The 17,939-nt window shown below is 41.4% G+C and overlaps 1 protein-coding gene across 1 annotated transcript in view; it reads left to right on the top strand.

Moving 5' to 3' along the window:
• Window positions 1-14,861, top strand: part of OTOA (otoancorin) — a 30,418-nt gene extending 15,557 nt beyond the window's left edge. The window contains 11 exon segments of the mRNA XM_063315071.1: window positions 196-331; window positions 1,402-1,592; window positions 1,815-1,908; window positions 2,982-3,114; window positions 5,316-5,503; window positions 7,792-7,947; window positions 8,910-9,052; window positions 9,669-9,805; window positions 10,587-10,684; window positions 13,188-13,380; window positions 14,777-14,861. Of these exon segments, the coding sequence (XP_063171141.1) occupies window positions 196-331; window positions 1,402-1,592; window positions 1,815-1,908; window positions 2,982-3,114; window positions 5,316-5,503; window positions 7,792-7,947; window positions 8,910-9,052; window positions 9,669-9,805; window positions 10,587-10,684; window positions 13,188-13,380; window positions 14,777-14,844 (1,537 nt within the window). The 3' untranslated portion in view covers window positions 14,845-14,861.
• The last annotated feature ends 3,078 nt before the right edge of the window (window positions 14,862-17,939 follow it).

Here is a 17,939-nt window from a genome sequence, read left to right as displayed (position 1 = left end):
TTTCTATTCCTTTCAATGAAATTTTAATCTAAAAATCTATACAAGCAGCTGGACATAAACCCTCCTGACGTCAGCAAGGGTGTGTTTCTGCTTCAGCGGTCTCGGGTGTAGGCTAGAGAAAAGATAAGTAAATCGGTCTCCTTCCTTGCGGTTTTTGCATCTCCACAAAGTGATCTTTGGGAAACTTTCTCTTAGTGCTGAGTTCCTGGACTCCGTCTCGGGATCCCGCTGCGTCCCTTTTCTGATCAGCCTGGGAAAGGTGGACCTCGATCGCCTCGTTTGGAGCGAGCAGAAGAAAAGAGCCATCCTGCAGAAAGTCCAGTATTGCTTAGTAAGAACTTCCCATTCTTTCAGCTCAAAGTCTGCCTCCTGTGCAGGCTGGAGATGGGATAAGGCAACATCACAGGGACAGCCGGGGCATGCTCCTGGAAGTGGGAAAAGGACCGCCAATTAAATCTGTAAAACACAGGCGCCTTTTCGTTTCCAAATGCAATTGAAGGTAGCGCCTCTACAACTGGCCTATGGGTAGTCCTCGCTTAACAATCACAATTGGGACTGGAATTTAGGTCCCTAAGTGATGCGATTGTTAAGCAAACCTGGACCCAATTTTATGACCATTTTTGTGGCAGTCATTAAGCGAATCACGTGGTTCCCTATTGATTTTGCTTATTGGAAGACAGTTGGGAAAGTCGAATGTGGCGATCATGTGACTGCAGGACACTGCAACTGTTGTAAATGCACGATGGTTGCCAAGTGCCTGAATTGCGATCACATGACCACAGGGATGTAAGCGTGAGGAATGGTTGTAAGTCTTTTTTTAGTGCCGCCATAACTCTGGATGGTCACTAAACGAACAGTCATTAAGCGAGGACTACCTGTATTGATGGGAAATCACCAGGAAAGCCCACGTCATGCCTTCCTTGCCTCCAGATCAACTCTTTCACCTCTTTTGGGAATGTGTTACCCATGAGAAGTGACTCTTCCCCTCCCACTAAGTCAAACAGATTTGTTGAGTTTTGGCTTAATATAACGTGAACTCACTCGTTGTGTTTTGAGTTAACCAGGCCATTGGCTTGTTTGAAATTGGGGGAAGCAGCTTATGTCCTTACAGCATCTTGACCCCTTATTCTTGGCCATGCTGGGAATAATTGTTCATTAACATCTGGACGGCAAGGTCACTCAGTCCGGGATTAAAAGATGCGAATGCAACCTTAATGGCATGAGGAGTTTCTGGGCGGCTGTGCTCCAAATGAATGTGGCACTCCTTGGCTCGCTCACTGGTCGTCTTCCTTCATTTTCTTCCTTTTCTGTTTTCATTAATGTTGATACATTCCTACATTTTATTTGGATCTTGGTTCATCTTGCCTGGTTCAGCTAGTTAATGAATGTGGCTCGTTTCAGAATGGCTCAGTGGCAGATGAATATTCCGTGGACCTGCTGGGCAATCTCCTTTGCCATTTGTCCCCTGCGTTCATCTGCAACGGGGTCTCCCCAGAAGTGATGGCAATGATCCTCCACCGATACGGCCCATGTCCCCATCTCAGCTACGAGCAGCAGATAGAGATCAAACAGAGACTGATTGAATTGCATGGGTAAGATCTGTGCAGGTCTCCCATTGAGTAACAGCACCGAAAGAAGCCAACCACGATGTTCAAAGAAGAAACTTAGATTTTTCTAGCACAAACTCTGTACTATGAATGCTTCTTCCTTCACCTCTCTTCCAACGTGTGAATCTGACCAGTACATTTTTCTTAAACTTGGTGGTAAATTCAAGGCTTGCTTTTTTCAACTGAGATCCCTACTTTGTTTTTCAGCTCCCCAAGAAACTGGACAGTTGAAACAACTAAGGATAACGGACCTTTTATTGCATTATTGCCAAAAGATGAATTGATGGTCCTTGTTGAAAAGGTATTAGCGATGTTTTGCCAAAAGGAATGGATAAGCTAGGTTGTTGATAAGTGGGAGCAGCTATGATTAGCATGGTGTGTGAACCTGGATGCCATTTCTTAGCTTAGTCAAACCCATAGAGTTGTTAGGACAGTAATAGGGTGGGCAGAATCCCATTTACAGGTAGTCCTCAACTTACGACCACAATTGGAACCGGAAATTCTGTTGCTAAGTGAGTCGTTATTAAGTGAGTCATGCACAATTTTATGACCTTTTTTGCCATGGTCATTAAGCGAATAACAATGGTTTAAGTGAATCACCACGGTGGTTAAGTGAATCTAGCTTCCCCCATTGACTTTACTTGTCGAAAGCTGGCTGGGAAGGTTGCAAATGGTGATCACATGACTCCAGAACTGCTGCAACCATTGTAAGTGCGAGCCGGTTTCCAAGCACCTGAATTTTAACCATGTGACCACAGGGACACTGCGATGGTCATAAGTGCAAGGACTGGTCGCAAGTCACTTTTTCCAGCACCGTTGTAACTTTGAATGGTCGCTAAACAAATGCTCACAAGTTGAGGACTATCTGTACTATCTCGATCTCCTGGAAGGAAAGTTGAGATATGAATGAAATTAATAAACAAGAGGCTGCTTTGTTAATACAGAAAGTTGGCATCCTAGATGAACACTAATCAGTGGTCATCACTGATCAGGAGCCCACAATCAGAGAAAATATTGCCAGAAAAATGTGACTTAGGAGAATTGGGTGCTCAAGTACACAAGACTTGGACATAATCTCTCATTAAGTCTGCCTTTAAAGTCTTCCTAAATAAATCTTATTCTTCTCTCCCTGGTGATGTTCCTAAGGCCGTTTTCCTACCAGTGACTCATAGCACCTCCAGTCATCACTGAAACATTTTAAACCCTGTTGTCATTACTGTAATTTTGGCCCAATGAGGGTTGGATGACTCTACAAGAAGCTAGAAGTCACTGGTGGGGAACAGGATCTACATCTTATTACACCCTCTTTAGGGCCATTTATCAAAGCAAGGGTGACTTAAAACCCTCATCATTTAATCTTTTTCATTCCTAAAGTTTCCTGATTTCATCTCAGAAGTCACATCAAAAACGTCCCAGCTGGTCTCTGCAACCAGGCATCTCCTCTTGGTTCAATTCGAATCTCTTCATGCCTCCAGAATTCTAACCCAACCATCTAATTCAACTCCGGGTAAGCAATTCCATTCCTTGTTACGTTTGTCTTGTAAGACCCAACAGCTGATTTCTTTGGCCTTTAATACCGCTGTCCTTTAAGACCGGCATTGTGTCGCCCGGGTGTATGATCAGTCAAAGCTTTTTCTTCCTTTAATGCTAATCCTTTCATGAAATCTGCCAATTTATATTTGGGGCATTCCGGATGAATGCGGGAGCATTGATGGATTTGCTCTGCCTGTAGGAAGTGCAAACTCTTGGAGTTAATGTATGATTTCCGTGTAACCCTTTGCTGTGTCTCAGCATATGCTGACTCAGCCGTTCTCCAAAGTTCCAAATAAGATCCTGCTACCATTTCCTATTTCTTAGCACGGCCATCCAACCGTTCCCTGTTTTGATGCTTTGTATTAATGGCACTGTAGCCAAAATAGTTTTGCTAGGAAACAAGTGTTGCAGAGTGCTGGAAAGCATTTGGCCCAGAGAGATCAGAAAAATCACACACCAGGCATTTCTATAAAAATAAATTTATTTACATAAAGCACAAAAACATATTTACAGGCTTGTGCATTCACACACGCTCAGAGAGGAGAGAGCTCTCTCAGAGAGCTGCTTACTGGCTGCAAGGCTAAAAGAAAACAATCCTGCAAGCTGCCTTCCCCTCAGGCAATGCAACTATTAACACCTAAACTGAGGACAATTAAATTCGACCGCTTCACCTGGCCAGAATGATTTGTTACCATAGTAACCTTAATTTCTGTAGCAGAAAACAATATACCAACAACAACAACAGGCTTGGGGGGACCCCAAGTTTTGTATACGTAAGGGAAAAAAACCTAGGAGAAAGATACACAACGCAGATCAGCATGGACGGAGATGTTCATTTGCTAAAATACACAGGAAAATAGCAGCTTAACCTAGTTTAATTGTGTTACTGGACCAGGCAGAAAAGACCAAAAAAGAGATAGGCAATCAAAACAATAATAAATACATTTGCCTCCAATTTGCCAGCATATACTGAAAAAGACTGCAACTGGTTTGGGGCTACTGATTTATGATTGATTATGTGCCATCAAGTCATTTTTGACTTGAAAATAATAGCATTAAAAATTATGTTTCAGATGATTTTCAATATTTCCTTTGTATTTTTACAGAGAAATACATTGAATGGTCAATCAAATTTTACATGTATTTTTTTGCAATAATAATCCCTTGTTGCCAATTAATTATGACGTCTGCAACAACTTTGATTATGTATAATCATTTTAGTATTCACACTGCACCTATAGCTTACAAATGAGATCATTGGTTTGATGTTCAAATTCTGTGGGTTCCTCAGTGTTTTATTTTTTTTAATAAGGAGGCATGAAAATAAATAACTTCTACCTAAATTTTATTCTTTCTGATTTAGCAAAAAAAAATTAGAACATTTTAATGCCTGTTGTGCCTAATGGATAAGCTGGTCCTGTGTGCAGCCATCGTCTTTTGAGCAATGGCCACCATAACAATGGGTTCCACATGGAATGATCTCCTGGGTAGATCCCCCTTGATCCTTCTAAATAGAAATATCAGAGATGGAAGCTGGAATCTTTGCTTGAGTTAGACTCCTGGGAATCCATTTCTATCTGGCCAAAATACTTGGCCCTTAATCGGGCCGTGCAGACCAGCTCCAAGCTGATTCCAATTGTCAAACTGATTTGAATTGTTGATCAGATTGACAATGTTGATCCAATTGGAATGGATGTATCGGTCTGGTTCAACACCTTGAGCTAAATGATCTGATTTGATGGTATGATTTGATCCCCATCATCCATCTGAATCAGAAAGTCCACTGAATTCCAAATTTTGATCCGTACTGTTGAATTTGATACCGTGTCAATATTATTTGAAGGCTCCATTTGAGCAGGAGCTTCATAAAGCCCTAGGGTTTTTGGATGCAAGACATTGGTAATTTATGTCTAGAAATTCTAGGGCTGGGTGACCAATATATGAGACTTTAGAAAGATTAGCCATTTCTCTTCTTTAGATGACGGATAAGACAATATTCTTCCACCAAGCTTTCTATGGTTAATGTCATTCTTTGCTTTTAGGGTTGTCCTCTGCTCTTTGAGTTACTATCTGATGTATGTACAAATGCTGTCTTTTTATTAGTTTAGTGTGCATCACTGCCAGCACCCTTCCAGTGGATAATATTTAAATGCCTCTATCCAACTCTACTTTCAGATTGTGAAGATGTCATGGCACCTTCTCCAGATGAGATTATAAAACTATCAGAAGCAAACATGTTTTGGTCCGTCCAGGAACTGAGCTGCATGGAAAACAGAACTTTTGCCAAAACTGTGGAAATCCTTGGCTCAGTGCGTAATTTGAACACCCTCCAGCTCGCTGCCTTGAAAGAAAAAGCTAAACAGGTAATTATGGCAGGGGATCAGAACAGGAATCTCTCTCAGTATGGATTCCAAGGAACTTTTTTAAATATGGATTTTTCAGATATTTGCCTGTGCTACTAAAATCCTCCCTTTGCTCAAATGGGGTGACACCTTGCTTTCTTTCATAAGAAAGAGCTTGACAAAAACTTTAGACATTGCACTAAACCAGTTTAACATGTTCTATGAGTCCTGCCACTGGGGATTACAAACCAACGTTTATGGATTAGCATGTTGTACAAGCCCAACCATTGGTTGTTAGCTTAATAAACCACAGTTAAGCAAGTAGTGGTCATTGATATGCAGGAACCGAAACCTGGCCAGAGAGTACATTTTTAAAACTTTCCATCTTGACAGATTATGTGTTGGCATGACTCAGAAAGCTGCAATTTTAAAATATACTTTACAGCAGTGTCTCTCAATTTCAGCAACTTTAATATACATGGACCTCAGCTCCCAGAAGGGCTGGCTAGGGGATTCTGGGAGTTGAAGTCCCCACATCTTAAAGTTGCCAAGGTTGAGAAACATTGCTGTGGTGTATAGATCCTTTATCTATTTAATTTCTAGTGGAACAGAGAACCCCTAGTGTGGAGGAATACTTTGACACCTCATGTCATATTAAACTATGGTTTGTGTAGCCATTGTCAAAACAGTCTAGTTCAAGCAGCGCTAAATCATTGTATAGTGGCTACATTCATTCATCACCCTAAGCCAATGTTTCTTAATCTCAGCAACTGTAAGATGTGTGGACTTCAACTCCCAGAATTCCCCAGCCAACCATGCTGAAGTTAGGATGGGGGATTCTGGGAGTTGAAATCCACACATCTTAAAGTTGCTGAGCTTGAGAAATGTTGCCTTAGAGCAGGATTTCTCAACCTTGGCAACTTAAAGACGTGTGGATTTCAACTCCCAGAATTCCCCAGCCAGTATGCTGGCTGGGGAATTCTGAGAGTCGAAGTCCACACATCTTCAAGCTGCCATTGTTGAGAAACACTGGTTTAGCCCAATACATAAAGCCATAAGCTGATTTAACTTTAGCTTAGCTTGTTCCGTGATGCCACCCATTGTGGGTTATTTGCTAAGCCATGGTTAAACTGTAGCTTGGAGCAATTTCAGGATCCATCCCATAATCACTCAGATGCAGCAGTTTAAAAAAGAGAGCTCACAAAAGGACAGATAGAAGAAGGGTTAAATTCATGATTTTCTTCTCTTTCTTTAAAAACAAAACAGCAGACAAGTGCTGTGCCTTTTCATATATTAAAACAGTCCCTGGTTTTTATTTTTTTAAAACTTTGTTAGCTTGTTAAAGATCTTAAATCCAGTTTTCTTTTCTCTCTCACACTCCTGTGTTATTGCTATTGATTTAGGCTGTAGTTCTACCGTTACAATATTATTGCAATATTACATCCTGGATTATTCTGGGAGTGACCGCGCCACTGAAGGCTCAGGGTAGAAAAAGGAGAAATAAATAATGATCTGATCATGCACACATTAATATCCTAATACTGTAATGCTCAAGGGATACAAGTAAATAAATAAAAATCTATTATTCCTATTCTTCCTAGGAATACTTGTGAAATATAATAGTAAGACAGGCATGTGAAAATGTCCATTACTTTCCATTCCATATCCTAAGGTGAGAAATGGGTATATAAAATCTTCCAATTACATGTTTATTCCCAAGCTAAAAAAAAATCACTTCATGATACAAGAGCTGTAGTGCTGTAGAAAGATTTTTTTGGGGGGGGGGGTTCTCAAGTCTCCTAAACAATCTGCTTCTTTGCAAATCTGCACATGCACGAAAGCTTCTCTTTTTCTGCCCCCTTGATCCGTCGGGAAAATCAAGTTGGTGTGATTCAACTTTTGAACTGAAGCAGCACACTGGTTCGGTTTCCAAATTGATTCCACCTGTTGAGTTAGACAAATGCGCTGAATCAAATCCATCATGGTGGTCGGTCACAACCAATTTGTAGCCCCCCACACCAGCAGGGCTCCAAGGATGCCATTCTGTGGCGCTCACTAATCAAATGCATAATTCTGTGTCTCTTTGTCGGACTACATACATTACCTCTCAACAGCTTGCATTTTGAGATTCCCATTAAGAGGCTATAATGACCATTTTCTTGTGGGGACGAGCTTTGTTAAAGTTTGGAAGAGGCTGGGGATGATGGAAGCTATTTATCAAACACATCAGGTTGGGGAAGTGGAAGTCTGAGGTTCTGCCTCCCATGAAACTGTGGTGGTGGGTTACTGTTCTTTGTGTGCTTATAAAGGTATGGGGCCTGCCTGAAAGCTGGAAGAGATACCACATTGTCTCCCTGGGGCGCATTGTCACAGCGTTGAACGAGAGTGAAATTGGAGCGCTGAATCTGAGCTCGGTTGATACCGTCTCAGCCTTGGGACAGCAAACAGGCTGGAATCCAATTCAGGTTAATAACATTTCATGTTGAGAGTCCATAGCTAATAGAAGACTGCTGATTCTGGTTTGTGTGTGTTTCTTTTAATCTGTGCATGTTGTGGGCGTGAGGGTGAAAATGGAGCAGGAAATTGGGGTCCTGGAAGTTGCTGGCATCCACCCAACTCACCAGCTCTGCACCTTTACTCATTGCAAATGGCTGATATGTACCCACCAGGGCCCATAGAGCTACAGTAGAAAAGTCTTCAGGCTCTGATGGGTATCTTAGGTTAGCAACAGATGATTCACACAAAACAATGTCAGGCAAAGGCTGTTACGAGATTCTACCAAGGATGGAAACACTGAGGGATTAACAAAAAAGGCATTTAGGATAGACTTCTAGGCCCAGTGATTTGATTATTGTTCTAGAGCAGTGTTTCTCAACCTCAGCAACTTTATGAAGCGTGGACTTCACCTTCCAGAATTCTCCAGCCAGCATGCATGGACTTCAACTCCTGGAGTTCCCCACCCAGTATGTGTGCATGCTGGCTGGGGAATTCTGGAGTAGAAGTCCAAACATGTTAAAATTACTGAAGTTGAGAAACACTGCTCTAGAACAGAGATGTACAATTTTTTTCCGCTCTGAAGGTTCCTCTCCAAAATATAGCTGGTGCGTCAAAACAGTCCGTGATTTCACATGACTTACACATATCCTTAATTAACAAACTGATAGCGCTCATGAATCGACTTGTCTCCTTTGGTTACATAAGAAAATACAAATTGGAAACCCACTCTTGGAGATTGTTGGGCAGAGCACCCCAACCTTGAAGGTTTTTCTTCAGTCTTGGATCTTTGGGTGGACTTCCTTCACTTTCAAGGATGTATTTGTGCCACAAATTATTCTGAGATCAGTTTGCATAAGGTAATGATTTTAGAAGGAAAAAGAGAAACACAAGGACGTGTTTTGTTGCTGCTGCTGTTGTTTGTTTTCCCCAGGCCAAATCCATTTTACAAGGCTTTCTGGATGATTCAGGGCAGGAGGTAGCCAGTCTCAAAAGTTTTGATCTGGCAGGTCTAGATGCCAGCCTTTGCACTCTAAACTCAACAGAGCTTGCAGCTATCAGTGCCACCGAATTCAGGTATCCCACCGTTCTCCTCTCATTTGTGAAATGCTTCTAAAAAGTACATGACAGCACAAGAGGATATTATATTTTCAAGATAATTGTCCGCTTTCCTAAGGGTTGAATAAGATGTTTCTTACGCACCATTTCTCAAGCTTGCAAAGCAACCAAAATATAATTCCAGCCAAGCTTCAGAATATGAAAAATAGCTGCACTCACCAACCGGTGTGCTAATGTTGTGTTTATCTGTTAAAAAAACCAACCAACCGGGTTAGGAAAAAATCACTGAGAAAAATGTGAAATATCTTTTGCTGTCTGGTTTTCCATTTCCCGTCCAGCTCTGTTACAGCATGATGTTCTTCTAGTCCAAAGTCTACTCATGAAGACGGTGCCATTTGCAAATTTGTCCAGGGTACAAATGAGTTTGGATACTGTAGTATATACTCCTGAAATCCTACATGCTCTGATTATTTATGTAGTTCTTTATTTTCTCTGACAGCTGAGGAGGAAAATCCTCCCACTTACGGCATCATTAAGACTTTGTAACTTTTTTTCTTTCTTCTACCCGCCAAATGTTGGCAACCGGGTGCAAAAGAGTTGGTCATGACATGCTTTCCTTTTGCCTTCTCCCCAGTGTGGTGTTAGCCAGAATGGGTTCTTTGCCGTGTAGTTCAAGTATTCTGCAAGGATTTAAAAAGAAAGTAGAATCGGTATTTGGAACGCCTACGAAGTGGAGCCATGCCATCCTGCAAGAAATTGGGACTATTGCTGGTAAGGGAGTTAACCAATCCAAGCCACCGTTTGCCCACTGCAATCTGATTCATCTTCTGTGTAGCAGAAGTATAGGTAGTCCTCGTTTAACAACCATTTGTTTAGTGATGATTTGGACTTATGACAGTGCTGAAAAAAACGACTTCTGACTGGTCCTCACACAACCGTTGCAGCGTCCCCATGGTCACATGATCACGATTTGGGCACTTGGCAACCGGTTTGCATTTATGACTGTTGTAGCATCCTGTGGTCATGTGATCGCCATTTTCGATCTTCCCAGCTGGCTTCTGGCAAGCAAAATCAATAGGGGACCCCATGATTTGCTTAACGACCACATGGTTCGCTTAACGCTCACAGTGATTTGCTTGATGACTGCCGCAAAAAAGGTTGTAAAATCGGGTCGGATTCACTTAATGACTGCTTCTCTTAGCAACCGAAATTCCAGTCCCAATTGTGGTGGTTAAGCGAGGAGTACCTGTAAGAGAAAACAGAGAAGGTGTGTCTTCAAAGCCCTCCACATATTAAAACCAAACCCAGCAAAAATGTGAATTGAACTAATTAAGTGCACACGTTTGCCAGAGTTGCTTCCCATCAAACATTCATTTAATTGCAAGCCCTCCCCTACTTCTTTTCAAGGCCTGATTTCCCAGAGGGGCCTGAAAAGGTTTTAGAATCAAATATTGATCCGCTAAGGGCTGGTGCCCCTCAAATGTCCCGAATTCTCTCTAATCGGAATGGTGTGAAATTGCTTCTGACCGCTTCCCTTTCCCCCTCTCGCTAGCTGGCTTAAACAAGAAAGAATTAAGAGCCCTCGATCAAGAACTGATGGCTTATTTCCAGCCAACGGCAATAGCGTGCATCCCCGATGAAACCTTTAAAGTAAGTCGGAAAGCTTTCAGTGGGATTTGATGCCTTCTCCTGCTTTTTAAACTGTATTTGAAAAAATCGGGGGGGGAGGAATGTATGGCTTTATTTGGAAAATGCCATGCTCAGTTACAACAGTTGTGTTCTTTACATACCATTAGCAACATTTTGATTTGATCATTCTCCAACTTCCTCCCGGAAGAATTGCTTCCTGATTCTGCCCCCCGCCCTTAAAATTAGGGGAAACCATTTTCCAATTCTTTTGAGATGAAAATATTGATATAAGGGCTAAAGTTGGGGGAAAACCCAATAAATTCCTATATGTGAATGGATATCTCTCCAAGCGTCTTGCGATGAGCACCAGTCTATAAACGCTTCCATCCATGATTGCAAGCTTCTTTATATATTTATGATGTGTGGACTTCAGCCCCCAGAATTCCCCAGCCAACATGCATGGACTTCAACTCCCCATTTTATTTATTTATTTATTTAGTGGATTTTGATTGAGATAGTAAAAACGAATACAAACTAAACTTAAAGAAAGAAGAGAGAATAATCAGAAAGAATAAAAAGCGCAACGAAAAAGAAGAAGAAAAAAGAGGAAAGGTAGAACATGACAAAAAGAAAAAAAATATAAAGAAGTGACTTCCAACCTTCATTACAAGTATAGACAAATTTAGCAACTCTTTACCTCCTATAAGGTTACAGATACCTCTTCATTCCATATCCCATCCCTTACCTATAAGCAAATCCATAGAACACCATGATTGCAAGTTTCTAATCTAGGATTAAAGAGTTCGGTGATGACCCCCTGCCAGCCAATTTCAAAATATAGCTTAGTCTTCGCTCGCTCAGTTTCCTCCCACCGTTCAGAACCTAAAGTGGAATTTTCCAAAGGTTGAAACAAACCAAAAGGCGAAAAAGAAAGGGTTAATTTAGATACCATAACTGCTTGCTGCCTTGGGAGGCCAATGTCTTCTGAAAAAAAGAAAGAAAAGGCAAATCTAACACACATACCAAGGGAAACACTTTGGCATTGTTGTAAATGTCAGTTGTTCACATTTGCTGTCATTGTTCTACATGGAAAGATAATGACTGTGCAGTTCTAATCATAGGGTTGGGCATCAAAAAGGGGCATAATCATGTGAGTATATTTGGTGGCATATTCTGCACTGGAAGTGGGGGGGAAATCAACTTTCAGGTAGTTTTATTCTCTTTTTTGTCTGGCTCATGTCACCACTAACCTCTCTACAGTCACCATTTGCCTGCAGGAATGAAAGCAGATGGATTTGGAAATGAACTGCTGTGGAAGAACAGGCAGAAAACACTGTGATGGGAGCCACAGTTCCCTAAATGCACATGCCGAGTCTTAAAGTGATTTTAAAAAAAAGGGGGGGGGGAATGAAATCTCATCAGACCATCAAATCCCACCTGGTTTTGGCTTTCCTGCCTGAAGTCTCTCTCTATGTGAGGATCCCAAGATCTTGCAAGTTTTCAGCATTCCTGCAAGAGTTGTTATGTTATGTTATCAGGGGAAAAACTGGGGACTCCTCGAGTTGCTAAAATCTTGGTCTCTTCACTGCTGTTATAATCAGGTTTTTTTTTATCCACTCAACCGTGTCCAATTCTTGGAGACTGCCTGGACAAGTCTCTGCAGTTTTCTTGGTGAGGTTTTTCGGAAGTGGTTTGCCATTGCCTCCTAACCAGGGCTGGGAGAAAGTGGCTGGCCCAAGATCCCCCAGCTGGCTTTGTGCCCAAGGTGGGATTTAATGGAAGTAGAAGCAAGCAGTCGTCACACAAACTTTTCAGCTTTGTGCAAATGACGACCCCTGATTCTGAAATTCACAATCAGTGGCTTAATGGTAAATTCTGAATTACAAGATCTTCTCATGAGACCTTTTACATGTATAGGAAAAAATTGTAATATGTCTGTGGCTTTTCCTTAGTATTGTCCCCAGGCAACAGAATTGTTATTGGCAATTTCTTACCCTCTTTGGTTAGAAATTGGTTCTTAGCAGGTGGTTACAGCTTCGATTCTTAGGCACCATTATTTCCCTGATACAGGTTTTTAAAACAAAATTCCTCCACATCAGCTCTTTTTTTTGAAGTGTAAGTCTTACTGTTTGTATGTAACTTTCATCAAAGTACTTTTCTCTAGGGCCGATAATGGATAGAGGAAACACCAGTGTTAGTTGATTGCATTTGATGCTGCGAAATCCAACAGGACCAGAAGCCCCAGATTTGTTTCCAATGGCAGTCTTTTACATCAGGGTTTCTCAACCTCAGCAACTTGAAGACCTGTGGACTTCAACTCCCAGAATTCCCCAGCCAGCATATGCTGGCTGGGGAATTCTGGGAGTTGAAGTCCACAGGTCTTCAAGCTGCCAAGGTTGAGAAGCACTGTTTTACATCTTGAATATTTGCTTATTAGGAGGGTTCAGCACGGCTGCAGTAATCAGAGGTTAAATACCAGGGAAGCATCTAAAATAGCTAATCACCACTTACTTACTTATTTCAGGAGCTGTCTCCAGAGCAGATTGCAAACCTTGGCCCTGAAAATGCAGCCAGGGTGACCGATTCACAGCGTCAACATCTCAGTGAGCAGCAGCTGCAGAGTCTTCAGCTGGCATTGGATGGTGGGAGGAGAAAAATCCAGGAATGGTCATTGGATGAAAGTACAATCCACCCAACATATACACCTGTTTTGAATGGTGAGTTTTCTTTTCTTTTTCTTAAAAAAGCACCCTTGGGTTTGGTCATCAGCATAATTGTTATCATAATGTAATGTTTTTTTGCTGCCCAATAACAAGTAACATTCCAGGATATGATGTTTTTCTTCTCAAACCCACAGGTGAGAGACCTCTCTTCTCCCTTTATTTACTCAAAGGGCAAATTTCATCTTTAGAACCAAAAATCCCAGTGGTCACCTGCAAAATATATAAAGCGTCCTTATCCACAACAGCTGGTGGTTTAAGAACTGACATTTGTTTTGAAGGGGCAAAAGGTGCTGACTACTGCGAAGAAGATTGTCTGAGCTGGGATTGTTCATTGGCAGGCAGGCTTTCAAGAGGGCCCAGTTTGTGCCTGCTTGGGATGTGTTGTCTTTCCACAACTCGCTAACAGGTTGGCCCAACTGGGAATCAACCGATTTCCCCGAGCTCAGTGGCTGCTTCATTCTTCAGGGAGGTTGCCTTGAGAGAATGCAGGTGCTGTGTCTAAGTTCTCCCTCTGGGTTTTCGCTGAGCAAAAACAGCTGTGAAGTGGCACACAACTTCATTAATTCCTCTTCAGCAGAGCTTCTATTAGCGAGATAGCCGGCTTTGCTCCTGTTCTTCCGGCGACAGGTTCCCCGAGGGAAGGCCAGCCATTTCCTACTGTTGCAAGCAGCTGACCTTTTTATCCTTCAAGACAATGATGTCTCTGCTGACCTGTTTAATTCATCCAGGGTAGCCTCCCCATCTGTTTTTGCTGCAGAGAACGTTGCAGATTCATTTTCCAGATCAGGTTGGAAATCTACCGGTTGGAAAAGCCAGACAGCTGTTGATAGTCAGGCTGACAATTTGGAGGGACACATAGATGTTTAGATGAAGAAACTGGACATTGCCACTGGCTGGTTGCTTCCATTTCTCACATGTACCACTCCCTCCAGTGACAGAAACCCTGGTTTTGATCTGTCTCCCCACCCTAAAATCCTAATCTGTATTAGAGCATCCAGGAAGGAAGAACAAGTATCTTAAAGGCCAACTGTAACTGGCCTTTCCCCCTCTGCTGTTTTCCTGAACATCAAAAGGATGTTCTCCACCACAGTCTCATCCTGGAATGAGTAAGCAAATAAAAGTGAATGAATGAATGAATGTCCTCTGGCCAATTTAAACGACAGAAAGGGATGGTTGGGACCCTTTCTGTTTCCACTGTCCTTGTTAATTGCTATGTGATGGGAAATGGAAGGGTTACCAGATCTGGGGCTGGATAATGAGGACTGTTCCTTTCCCCCAAACCTTTTCAGGTCTAACTCTGAACTAATAAGTCTGAACTAATTATTTGGGCCGTTTTAGATGCTGCTGATTCATCCTTCTCTCCACTTCCCACCCCCAATCTCCTTTTCAGGAGTGTCCTTACCCTGCAGGTTAAACGTATGGGTGTCTGCTGTTTCAGTCCTGTGTCTGGCTTCCTGAACTGAGCACCATTTAAGTTTACAGTAAGCCATTATTATTATTATTATTATTATTATTATTATTATTATTGTTATTATTCTGTAAAGACTTCACACATTGAAATGACAGTGGCAATCTCTCAGAAAGATTTTCTTTGAACTTTTAAAACTGTCTTGACTGACTTGATTGTTGCTTTGACTTTATGATATGCATACCGGGGAAATACAGCAGTAGTGGGAACAACAGAATTATAAGACGGGGTGATTTTCTGCAGACTCAAGAATGGCTGGAGAACATTTAAATTAGCAAGAGAAAACCTTTAACCTTTTGTGAAAGGAGACATAGAGGTCTTCTCCTTCTCGGTCAATAGGCTAGAAATGTTTAAAAACTCATACGCTAATTTTACTGTACATATTTATTTCTTCCACATTTTTCTTACCTTGATCTATTTCTTCAGAGTTTTCCAGGTCACATTGCAAAGATGGAGGAACAGTCTTGGGAAAAACCTGCTGATGTTTGAGGAAATAAAATAGTGCAGTTCTTTCAAGTTGGGGAGCTGTTAGTTCCAGGAACATATTCAATATTTGCCAGCATCTTACATTCACGGACACAGCAATGTCTGTTGAGGCATTGAAAACCTTTCATCGCAGGATATCAATAGCTTTTAGATGAACTTAGAAAAATAATATGCAAACATTAGATGTTTAAAACCGGAATGTAAGCTTTGATTCAAATGTATAAATATCAAGTTTTGGAATCAGGATTCTTCCTGTTCAGACATTCATCAATGACTGGGAACCTGTTATGGACTTTTTGCGTAAGAAAGAAAATGATTTTGTGGCTTATGATTTTGATGATTAGAAAGAATCGGTTACAGAAAGAAGGGAATCATGATGAAATGTTTGCGGTTTGATTAGAATAGATTAGAAATAAATAATCATCAGCGTATGTATAATTGCCAAGAGGACTTCTTTATATTTTTTCATGCTTTCTGTTCGTTTCTTCTTTTTCTTTCCTCTGTCTTTTTTTCTTTGTCTTCCATTTTTTCCTTTTCTATTTTTCTTTTTCACATTTACTTTTTTTTATTCCATTCAATTATGTCCGATTCTCAGAGACTGCCTGGACAAGTCCCTGCAGTTTTCTTGGCAAGGTTTTTCAGAAGTGGTTTGCCATTGCTTCTTTCCCTGGGCTGAGAGAGAGTGACTGGCTCAAAGTCAACCAGCTGGCTTCGTGCCTCAGGCAGGACTAGAACTCATGGCCTCCGGATTCCTAGCCTGATGCCATAACCACTACACCAGACTGGCTCTCCCATTTACTTCACATTTTTTTTCTTTTCTTTGAATGTATTTCTTATTAACTTGTAAAATCTTTTAATAAAAACTATTTAAAAAAAAGACTATTGGCAGAATCCAATATAGAGTACCACAGAGATGACTTTGAACAAGGCATGGGGAGGCCATTAGCAGAACATGAGTTAAGCCTGGGAAGGGAAGGCAAGGTGTTAGGAAGAAACTCAAGATGGCCCTGCCTTGATTCTCTTTCGCATAAACAGGAGCCAAGAGGAAACACTTTCAATAATCCTGTTGTTATAGTCTCTATCAGTATTTCTCAAAGTGTGGTCTGAGGATGCCCAGGGGTCCCCCCAAGACCCTGCTATTGAAGATATTTGCAAAAATTTAAAGCAATGCCACTCCCCTCATTATTATTTTTTATTTGTTAATAAAAGGGTTTTTCCATGAAAATCTTTTATTTATATTAATATCTAATGAGTTTAATATTGTTATTTTTACATGATTCAGTAAATAAATATTCTACAAATGGGTCAATTTTAAGTTTTAAGGGAGTAAATATTGATAAATATAACCCATACAAAGCTCTTTTGGCATCCTCCATAATTTTTAAAAGTGGCTAGGGTTCCTAAGAGCCTAGAGTTTAAGAAACACTGGTCTGTATCAAAGAAGCTGAGTTCTGATATTTCTTCTAGCGTGTGTTTCCTGACCTGGCCCACCTTGAAAAGTTGACTTCAGTCTTGAAAGGCTGACAGCATTTCCCCTTCTACCCTCCTTTTGCCAAAGAGTCATGGTGGAGTGACATTAAGTTTCTTTCTAACAACTTCTTCCCTTCTTGGCCTTAATTTATGTTTTGATAATACTCTCTATCTGCCTTCTCCAAGTGGATCTCTGCAAAGAGTGATTTAAATCTGCTGCAACCTGAAGTATAAAGATGTTGATTCTACAACCTTACACCCAACTGAATGTCCCGCGGATGTGAGAAACTGCATCGTTAGGTGTGTGAGCAGTTGAATAGCTGGTTCAGACTTATGTCCAAGTAGATATTCAGGTAGTCCTTGCTTAAGAACCATTCATTTAGTGACAGTTCGGACTTACAACGGTGCTGGAAAAAACAACTTGTGACCACTCCTCACACTTACGGTCATTGCAGCATCCCTGCGGTCACTTGATTGCAATTTGGGTGCATGGCAACCGGTTTGCATGTATGACCATTGCAGCATCTTGTGGTCACCTGATCGCCATTTTCAACCTTCCCGGCCGGCTTCTGGCAAGCAAAATCAATAGGGACCCGCATGATTCACTTAACGACCCCGTGATTCACTTAAGGCCTGCAGTGATTTGCTTAACAACTGCCACAAAAAAGGTTGTAAAATTGGGTTGGATTTGCTTAATGACCACTTCTCTTAGCAACCAAAACGCTGGTCTCAATTGTCATTAAGTGAGGACTACCTGTATATAAAAATGCCATTCCAATGTAAAACCTCACTGAAATAGAACTTGGAACCAATATAGATATGAAATTTCTCTTGAGGCTCAGGCTATTTTTTTTCCTCCTACTCCAACTTGTCACCAAATGCCGGCTGGGGAATTCTGGGAGTTGAAGTCCACCTGTCTTAAAGCGGCCAAGGTTGTGAAACGCTGGTAAATGAAATAAGTTATTCATTAAATAAATAATCATCGGCACGCTCGCATAGAGTTCCTTCTGGGCTTCCTGTTGCATTTAGGGCAGGGTTTATTTTGCGCCGCGGCCAGGGGGAAAAGAAGGTCGGCGCCACGTGGGGCTTCGCGGAACGCCGACCGAGTTTCAGAAGCCGCGGCAAACGC

This window comes from Candoia aspera, chromosome 14 (genome assembly GCF_035149785.1).
Source record: "Candoia aspera isolate rCanAsp1 chromosome 14, rCanAsp1.hap2, whole genome shotgun sequence".
Taxonomy (NCBI): Eukaryota; Metazoa; Chordata; class Lepidosauria; order Squamata; family Boidae; genus Candoia; species Candoia aspera.
Note: the sequence above shows the minus strand (reverse complement) of the source record. Positions and strands in the feature narration are given on the sequence as shown.